The 9921-nt window shown below is 38.6% G+C and overlaps 1 protein-coding gene across 2 annotated transcripts; it reads right to left on the bottom strand.

The window, feature by feature from the left end:
* Positions 1–723: 723 nt before the first annotated feature.
* LOC148208582 (uncharacterized) lies at positions 724–4159 on the bottom strand. Of its 2 annotated transcripts, XM_088118965.1 has the most exons (3): positions 2475–4159; positions 1621–2401; positions 724–1542 (listed from the first exon to the last, which is right to left on the bottom strand). In XM_088118965.1, exons 2-3 carry the CDS (start codon positions 2143–2145, stop codon positions 859–861), a joined length of 1209 nt encoding a protein of 402 aa, XP_087975091.1. In that variant the 5' UTR covers positions 2146–2401; positions 2475–4159; the 3' UTR covers positions 724–858. The 2 variants fall into 2 exon arrangements, with proteins under 2 accessions (XP_087975091.1, XP_087975090.1); XM_088118964.1 differs by having other exon boundaries at positions 1621–4159.
* Between the last annotated feature and the right edge of the window lie 5762 nt (positions 4160–9921).

The raw sequence follows: 9921 nt of genomic DNA, 5'->3' as shown, positions 1-9921 counted from the left end.
AGCTGTAGTCCCGGTTGAGATCGGCATGCCATCTGACAGAGTAGAGCATTACGAACCTACGACAAATGAGGAAGAGCTGCTCCTCAACCTCGACTTGTTGGAAGAAAGAAGAGCAATGGCCCAGCTACGCCTGGCGGAATATCAGGGCAGAATGGCCAGACATTACAATGCCCGCGTTCGACCTCGGGCCTTTCAGGTCGGACATCTGGTCTTAAGGAGGGTCCAAACGCAAGTGGGTGCCCTTGATCCGGCCTGGGAGGGCCCGTTTGAGGTCAAGGGCATAGTCCGACCTAGGACGTACGTATTGGCCGATCTACAAGGAGACGTCCTCGCGCACCCGTGGAACGCGGAGCACCTGAAGCATTATTATCCTTGAAATGCCGGAAGGGTTTTCAACAGATCTGTAAACACTGTTTCAACAGAATTATGATCGGAATAAATGTGGTGATTTAATTTCATGATTCCGAGTTCGACCAGAAATTAAATGGGGGCCACGGACTCCCACACGGTCGCATTCCATCAGTTGGTTCAAATTCAATCCTCCGAAGCCTAAGGGTACGAGGTGCGATGTTAAAAAATCCAGAGTTGGTGCAACGCATTGAATGCTAGACAGAGATTCAAATTCAAACTTTCAAATTATTTTAATTAAAGGCGCGACCTCAAAAGTGAGGGGTGCGAGGTGACAGTTCAAAGAAAAAGCAAAAGATGTTGCCAATAATAAAGTAGAAACAAATGGGAGCCTCTTTATTGAATGGAGAGCAGAGCCAAGGCTTATAGACCTTGCAGCTCTGCCCTGACACTTACAAACAAAAAAGGAAGAGAAGAGAGACAGAGAAAAGCCTCATGAAGGATGATCGCCTAAGAGTCCGCCTGAGGAGTGCCCTCTTGTGCGGCGCCGACCTGGTCCTCTTCGAGATCGGAGTAGTCAGAGAGGTCTCTGACATACCGATCCACCAATGCTTGGGGGCCAGGGGTGCCGCCAGGCCCAGACGCCCACTTCTCGGCATACCTCCTTTTCAGACCGCTGAGATCGATCTGAAGGTCAGGCATGTCGGAAGCAATGCCCTTCATGAGGAACTTGAAGCCCGCGTCAGAGAAGTCCTTGGCAAATCCATCGAAGTCAGGATGCTGCCTAAACGATTCCTCCAGTAGGACTCCATTGCTGAGGCGCTCCTTCGCCGTCTCCAGCTCGGCAGTCGCATGCTCCAGCTCCTTATCCTTCGCTTCAAGCGCCTGGAGCATGTCGTCCTTCTCCTTCAGGAGTTGGAACTTCTCCTTCTCCAGGCCCCTGGTGATAGCGTGGGCAGCTCGGAGTTGGGCCTTGCGCCTGTCCTCTTCCTTCTTCAGCAGCTCGGCCTGGGACTCCACCTCGGCCTTCAAAATCTCCACCTCAGAGTGAGCCTTCAGCAGCTCATCCTTCATGGTGGAGGAAGCAGCCTCCAAGGCAGCAGAGAACTCCTCTTTCTCCCTCGCTGCCAGAACTTCCCTCCCATCCAGCTCGGCCTTTACGGCCAGAGCCGATTGAATGGAACCAACAAACGCCTGAGAAAAGGTACAAAGAAGAAAGTTAGACCGAGCTACCTGTTAGGTAAATTGAGCCAAAATGGACACCAGTCTTACCTTAGCGGCGTAATCGATGGTCCTCTGCAGAACGGACCCTGGGTCGCTCACAAATTTGGATGCCCTCCTTAAGCAGCGGTCCAAACTTGCAGCCGAAATGCGGGACACCTGGTCCCTCACCCCGGCACTCGACGGCTGAACTCTGAACCGTGCCGTCACGTCGGACGTCCCGCCCATCCTGGCCGAAGGATCGTCCACCCGATCTGCGAAACTCGCAGGCAAGACCCCGCAAGCTCCGACCTCCGAGGGGGAGATCGTCTTCTTTTTCTTCCTTCTTCGATTCAGAGGGGCTTCCTCCCTCACCTCCTCGCCCAAAGGCAGGGCGTCGACCGCCTCGGTCTGATCCCTGGGGCGCTTCTCCCTCGAGGGACCCCCAGAAGACTCCAGCTCGATCACTGGGGCTGGATCTTCCGAGGCAGGCCCTGCCACGGCAGGGGTGGTAGGTTTCGAACTCTGGGCGGCCTCAAGAGCATGGGCTCGGCCCTTGGACTTGCGCTTCACGCTGCTTGCAAATCCGCAAACCATGGCTTCAAAATAAAAACAGGGGTCATCACAAGGTTAGAGGAAAAAGGGGGAGGCAAGCTCGGCATACCAAGTTCAGAGTTCGGCCTTGAGGATTCGATGGGACGAACTGCAGGGTTGTAATCTAGCAGCCCGGACTCAAGCAGCAGCTCGTCGGTCACCAGGGTTCCGACCTTCCTACCCCTCGGAAAACGCTCTTTGTAATATTTCAACGTGTCGAAGGAGGCTTGCGTAAGCTCGGGGACTGGTCGGATCGAAACTGCACGGAGACAAAATCCAAGTTAGACCTGAATGACAAAAGAAAAATACAAAAAGCCAGAACTACTCCGTACCTAGGTTCCCAAACCTAGTGGGGACGTCGAAGAAGGAACGACCTGACTCGTCCTTTGCGAGCCATTCCCCAGAAGCGTAGAACCACTTCCTCACCCATCCCTTGATGGAGGTCGGCCCTTTAACTATACCACCTGCGCCTTTCCTTGCACACATATAGAACGGACCAGGCTTCTTAGCTATCCTTTTCGCTTCGAAGCACGCGAGGAGCTGGTCTACGTCCAACAGCTCGGCCTCCTCACTATCCCGAGCTCGTAGCCAAAAAAGGATGGCCAAAGCGAAAATGACACCCCACCCATTGGGGGCCACTTGAGCCGGAGCCAACCCAGTCCGGAAGAGAAATTCTTGGACAAAAGGGTGAAGGGGAAGTCTGAGGCCGTACCCAAACATTTTGAAGTAGAGAGTGACCCATCCCTCTGGAGGATTGTCAGCTCTCTCCCCCTCCTCCGGAAGCCTGAGGAGGATGTTCTCAGGGATAGCGAACCCCCTACGAAGGGATCTGAGGTAGTGCTCAGGTATCCTAGAAGGGTATTCCAAACCCTGACCTGAAGTGGAGGCGTCACTATCCTCCCCGTCATCGGAGAATCTAAAGTTTTCTATCTCCTCGAGCTCGGACTCTAACCTACGAGCTAAGTCCTCATCGGATCCTAAGTTGCTGCTAAAAGAGGACGACATGGCAACTACGTTCGAAAGAGAAAGTGAGGGAAAGACCGACCTACCAAGGGTTCGAGCTGCCTTCAGATCGAACTCCAAGAATTCAGGGAACGTAAGGTATGACCTGAAGGATTGGGGGCATTTATAGCCCGTCGGAAGAATTTCCCCACCGTACACGTGTAATCAACGAGCGGCTAGGATCCTCCCTAAGATCCGAAGCGTCGGAATATTTGAATATTCCGACGATAAATCTTCCGCGACGGTTATATTTTCCCACGAATAGGAAGTCGCCACGCGTCCAAAGCAAATCGAATGAACTTCTTTGCCAGGTCGAGATCGGACCAGACAGAGAGGGGGCCAATGTTTGGGGAAGAGAATACCCTGGACACGTGGAGGACCCCTATTGGTGCTCCAAGATGACTCATGAGTCATGCCCAGCTCGGACGGCCGAGATCACCACTACTAGCGTTGATAGATGTTAAGTATGAGGGCCGAGGTGAACCTGGCCGAGGTCCGACCTACCGGGAAGCTCGGTGGGGGCCGATGCGAATTACTATCAGCGGCGTGATTATCTGGCATAATCGTCGGTCCCGAGATTACCGGGCGTAACCGACGATCCTGAGATTACCGAGTATAACCGTTGCGAGATTAGCGGGACTACCACCCATAAGTAGAGGACTTCACTCCACGATCAGGTACGATGATTTCTAGCCTCGAACTAAACTGGGAATCCGACCTATACTGACTTGATCGTCGGAGTGCTCACCTTTTTGTGCAGGTCCGCTCAAGTGTTCAGGTCGGTCCGCAGGCCGAGTTCAAGCTGCAATCTGAAATACGCTGTTGTGCACATCCTTGCATAAACAAAGGGCATGTATAGTATTAAGTAAAAAGACAAAGGATAATATTGTCTACCAGATATTTCTTTCATATCCGTACTTTTATATATACTAGAAAGAAATACGTGCGATGCACGTGGAACTCGAAAGTTTTATTTTTAAGTAAAAAAAATTAATTAAAAAAAGTGACCTAATTTTATAAAATTGAAGAGGTTGGTTTCAACATTTTATTATTATTATATGAATATTTTATGTATTCATATTATATTATATTAATTTGAATTAATACAAAATATTGATTTTAACATATCTTATGTTCATTTATTTATGGTACCTTTTACGATTCCTAATTATTTATTTATGTGAATATTTTAGATAATTTTTTTTCATATGAATATTTTTTTATTGGAATTTAAATCAACACATACGATGTTGCATGAATGCTGAACTACGTATTATATTTTATCATGATTTTTTATAAAAATATTTTATCGGTATTAATTACAATTCTTCATTTATCGTCAAAAAATATCACAATATATTATTTACTTACAATTTTTTTGTAATTATAATTTAAAAATAAAGGATAATTAATTATTCAACAAAATTGAAACTGAATTTCAACATGTTAATCAAATTAATAACTGTTTTATATAATACAATACATTATTTATTGAACTTTATTTCTAAATTAGAAGTGAGAAAGTTACTTAATAATACCTACTATAGTTCTGACCTATTTTTATCTATACCGACCCAATATTATCATATGTAGCTCAACCATAAACTTCAGCTAATAACAAAGCCCGACTACAAGGATTTTGTATTTCTAAACCTAAATGCACAAATTATAGAAACCTATTTTTCTTTCCTCTCCCTTCATGCGTGTATCGCCTTTCACTATATGTCGTCTTCTTCTATCTAGTGCCGCTACTGTCTCAACAACTTTCTCCTTCTGGCTCGCCACCCCTAGCATACAAGTTTAAAGCAACAGCATTTTGTGACCTCGACAACTACTGTTATGCCCTCTATCTTCCCTGTAACGACTTCTACTATGCCCTTTGGTTAAGTATGGTGAGAACGAAAATCTCACTTTCTCGCAAGTTTTTTAGTGCTCTCCCCTTTGTATTTTATATTTATCTCACCCACTATGTATATATATCTCTCTCGAAAAGATGAAGAAGATGAAAGAATTTTTAGAAGTTAAATGGAATAAAGATAATAGAGCATTAATGATCTTCTAATTATAGCTTGGAGAGGAGAATTTAGAGGGGTGGCATTGTGAGGGAGAGAAAAGAGACAAATGGAGAGAGAGAAAATTTGTATTTAAATTACACCATTACAATCAAAAGAATAGTGAAAAGAGTTAAAATGAGAGGGTAAAAATGGAATATAAAATTTCTCCTAATAGTGGCTTTTATATATACTATATAGATGATAGATATTGATATAGATATATATAATTGAAACTATAATCATTATATATATACGTAGTATTATTATTGTTATTATTATTATTTGATAATAAGATAGTTTTATTTTAAACTTTCTTATTCATTTACTTATTATTACTTTAATCATAAAAATATAATAATAATAATATTATTAAAATTATTGTTATTATTTTAATAATTTAAATGTAATAATCATATTATTATTATTTTAATCATATAAATATAAAGGTGGGCGCCTGACCATTGTGCCAAGATATGAATTTGTTATGATAGCACTATTTGTTATAAAATTGTAACACTTTTTTTTTTTTTTAAATGTACACTAATTGGTCCTCTCAGAGATGATCTTATTTTCATTTCTTAAAAAATCACACGTGGCGTCCAATTGACATCACGTCTGCAAGTCGACTACCATCTATTTTTCAAACATTATTTTTAAAAATCTTTTAACTAATGATATAGTTTTGGAATAAATTCTAAGGAAAGCATTATTAAAAAAAAATCTGCCATAAAAGAGGTGTTATGCGAAGAAAGTAAATTAATGGATTACGATGTAGGAAGAAAACAGATAGTCACAAAACCGGTAATGAGAATAGAAAATATATATATTTTGAAGCAACCATTCTACTATGCATCCCAATTTATAGGGAAAGGGTTGGAATTTAAAAATTAGAAGAATAATCGAAATCAAATCTCGATTTGGATATGATTTGTTGAAAATTGGGTTGGACTTCAAATTTAAATATGTCTCAAATCAACCACCAACTCAAATAGAATTCTTCATTGACATCGGAATTTGAGATTTGATTGAGTTTCAAATTTAAAGTCGACTCAAATCCAATCTCAATTAGAATCAAATTTGATTCCAAACGTTTGTTGGATTTCAAATTTCTTCATTCGAATTTGAAATTTGATTGGAAGTTCAACTCCAATCAAATTCCAAAATTGAATATATATCCTTTCATATTATCGAACTTGATCCAAAAATCGAATTTGAACCATAATTCAATCTTCAATTTAAAATGAAGATAGATTTCAAATTTTCAAATGCATCTCAAATTTGAATTTGAATTATTTTCCAACTCTTAGATTAGGTTGGATAAATCCATATTTTCAAATTTGATCCTAACATCGAGTTTGAGTCCTAATCCAACCTTAAATTTAAAGTGAGATAAATTTAAATTTTTTAAATTCATCCCAAATTTGAATTTGAAAATTTATATTTTGACTTTTAAATTAATTTCAATGTTAACATAAATATAAAAAATTAAAAAAAAAAACTTTTGAAGATAATTTAAATTTCAATGAAAAAATTTTAGATGTCTTGTACAAATTTATTGTCAATTAAGCCTATAATTATATCTCTGTTCCCGTCAAATTTTTTATCAAAATTATGACCATATTCATTTTTAATCGCACAATATTTTTCGAAATTCATTCTCAATTATGTTTGACATCAATTTCGGAAATGAGCATTTATAGAACCATAAATTTTGAGTCAATCATAAACGGTGACGTCATTGTTTACAAAACTATATTTTATTAAATTGGGGGCTATTATAAATTATCCCTAGATTAAAAATAAAGACAAAAAATGGTCATTCCCAAATGTTGGATCGGTATGATAACCCTAGGGGGGTGAATAGGGTTTAATTAAACTTTATAAACTTTTTACTACAGTGGGCCCAAATTTAAACAAATAAGTAAACCTTTATCATAAATTAAACAATAAATTAGAAATACAAACACCCTAATTAATTTCACCACCCAAATAATTCAAATATAAACATGGAGCATAAATATGAATAATAAATTCGAACAATTAATTTTATGCAATTTGTAATAAAGAAAATTAATTGCAAAATTAAATAGAGTAGGGTTAGAGAAAATGACACCGCAAATTTTATAGTGGTTCGGCAACAACTGACCTACTCTACTCCCCAAGCGCCTCTTGGGTATTCGATTAAGAAACTCTTTCCACGGTAGGAGTCAAACCGGTATAAAACCTTATTTTTCCGGGAGCAAGAAGAAACCCGATCCTTTCCACGGTTCAGGATCAAACCGTTAGAACGAACTTACAAACTCTCTCAAAGAGTGGGTATACAAATATTTGCTCACAAATTTGTAAGAAAAAATTCTTACAAATAAAAGCCCTCAAATTGGCTAAAAGAAATAAAATTGGAAGCTCAAATATCTCTCAAATAAAAAATCTCCCTCAAGAATATAGAACAAAAATTAAAGCTTTGAAGAGAGATTAACAATGTAGAAATTTGGAGAGAAAATTGGGAGAGAATGAGTTGTATAAAATGTCGAAGGAAGTGGGGTTTAAATAGGCGAGGAAAAATTGAAAATAAATTTGAAATCGAAATTGAATTTGGACCATTATATCTTTAATGATTGAAAATCAAAGATTGAGATTTTAATTGAATAAAATAATAATTGATTTTGAAAATAAATATTATAAAATAATAATAATAAAATATTATATATATATATATAAACTTCAACGGCTACTTCCCATTTTTTTTTTAAACAAATGTCAGATTTGACATGATATATATATATAATTATTTTTTTTCTTTCTACCAGTTACCTAACGGTAACATCTTTCTTTTTTTCTTTCTTGTTTTTTATTTTTATTTTTTTTTCATTTCTTTATCTATTTCTTTTTTTTTTTGAAATTTCAGTTGCCACATGTCACCTCGTTGTTGGTTCACGTCCACGTCATACCATTCTTTCAACTTCTTTTCGTTGTAACTTTTTCGTTTAACCTCCGATCTGGATAATTCAAAATCCATTGGAATCCTTGTTTCTAGCTCTACGCTGTGGACTATTTAAACACTAAAATTATCAATAGATAAAATATATATTATCAATAAATCATATAATATGATTGAAGCTCATAATAAATTTATGCTTTATAACAATAATTCTTACACACCAAAAATAATTAATACTAAGTGTGTTTGTTATCATCAAAATACTAATTAATTAACCGAGATTAAGGGTCAAAAAGCCAACACGAAATAATGAAATTAAAAATAAAGACAAAAAATGGTCATTCCCAAATAATGACTGTGTCTTTTTCATTTAGCTCTTTGGATTGGATTTAATTGGTCAAATTGGGTCATACAAAATCAGGATCATAATCAATTTAGTTCATAGATCCATTATATGGTATTTTGACCCAAAATCTAAATTACCAGTATCATTATGGTTGATTGATATTTAAATTTGAATAAGTTTAAATCCACCTAAAGAATTGGGTTGGGTCCAAAATTACTATAAGTCCATATTTTTAGAAATTAAATTGGATTCATGACCCAAATAAAGCTCAAATCCATGAGTTGAGTCTAAAATCACCCAAGCCTATGGACACATCAAATGGAATTGAGAAAATTCATACATCAAATGGAAGACTCCCTCTGAAGATTTGAAGATTAAAAAACAAACGTGAATACTTTGAAAAATTGAAGACTTTCGAACGGTATAGAACTTTGATCCAAGTTCAAGAACAAGCATCTCAATAGTCTTCGTATCAAGTTCGAGAGAAAGAATCAAAGGATAAATACTAGAGATTAAATCCACTATTTAAACACCCATGGACTCGTGTGAACACACAAATACCCCTAATCCTCAAATACGAGCTACTTGATAGGATCTAACTAGGTTTTTTCCCCTTCCATAGAAATGAAGCAAGTCACAGTTTAATGTGACAGTAAAGGAAATACAATTATAACATAAGCGAATGCCAAATGATTATACTGGTTCACCCCAAGCTCAAGATTACATCCAATCTTCTGTAGTGTTCAGGTTTTACTATATCGAGAACAATACAATGGATCTCACAAACGTTCTACAATCACTCTTTAAATGCCACAACATGACCACCTAACTTCTAAGCACTACAATAATAGGTACTTGGGATACATAAGGAAAAAATCACATGATACTCACGAAAACCGGTTGCTGACAACGCTCCACAACTCGAGAACTCGGTATCCTCATTGCTTTGTCATACACTGTCGTTGCCCCTCTAATTTTGTGCCACACACAAAGCTAAAATGAAAGAAGAATCAGTATTGAAAATATAATTGTAACGTTGCAAAACTGTCCTTGGCATCTCAACGAACATTTCAGCGTTGCTCAAGTCCCCACGTGCATTTTTCTTTTCCTTAAGTTTGTGACAGGTTGTACTCTCTGCCAACAAGGCCCTGTAGCATCTCTTTATTTCATTCTTTCTTCTTCTCTTCTATTTTGGCTCCACGTAATCCCAACAAAGGTCTTCCTAAGAGAGATAGGGTGGTCCTAGGGTGTTCCTGAGGACCACTGACATTCTCTTTCCTTTTGTGTTCGACAGGTCAAGGGGATGTGACGACATCCTATGATCTTCTCGCACTCTCAACACATAATTCTAATTAGTTTCTATCATTGATATTGTCACATGTTAAGATTATAGGTACATAAGTAAATGCCGACATGTTCTATCAATGGGAATGAAACTA

The sequence above is a fragment of the Momordica charantia genome (genome assembly GCF_013281855.1).
Source record: "Momordica charantia cultivar OHB3-1 chromosome 10 unlocalized genomic scaffold, Mcharantia_2.0 BLBB01000010.1, whole genome shotgun sequence".
NCBI classification, from domain to species: domain Eukaryota; kingdom Viridiplantae; phylum Streptophyta; class Magnoliopsida; order Cucurbitales; family Cucurbitaceae; genus Momordica; species Momordica charantia.
This window is presented reverse-complemented; position numbering and strand designations above follow the sequence as displayed.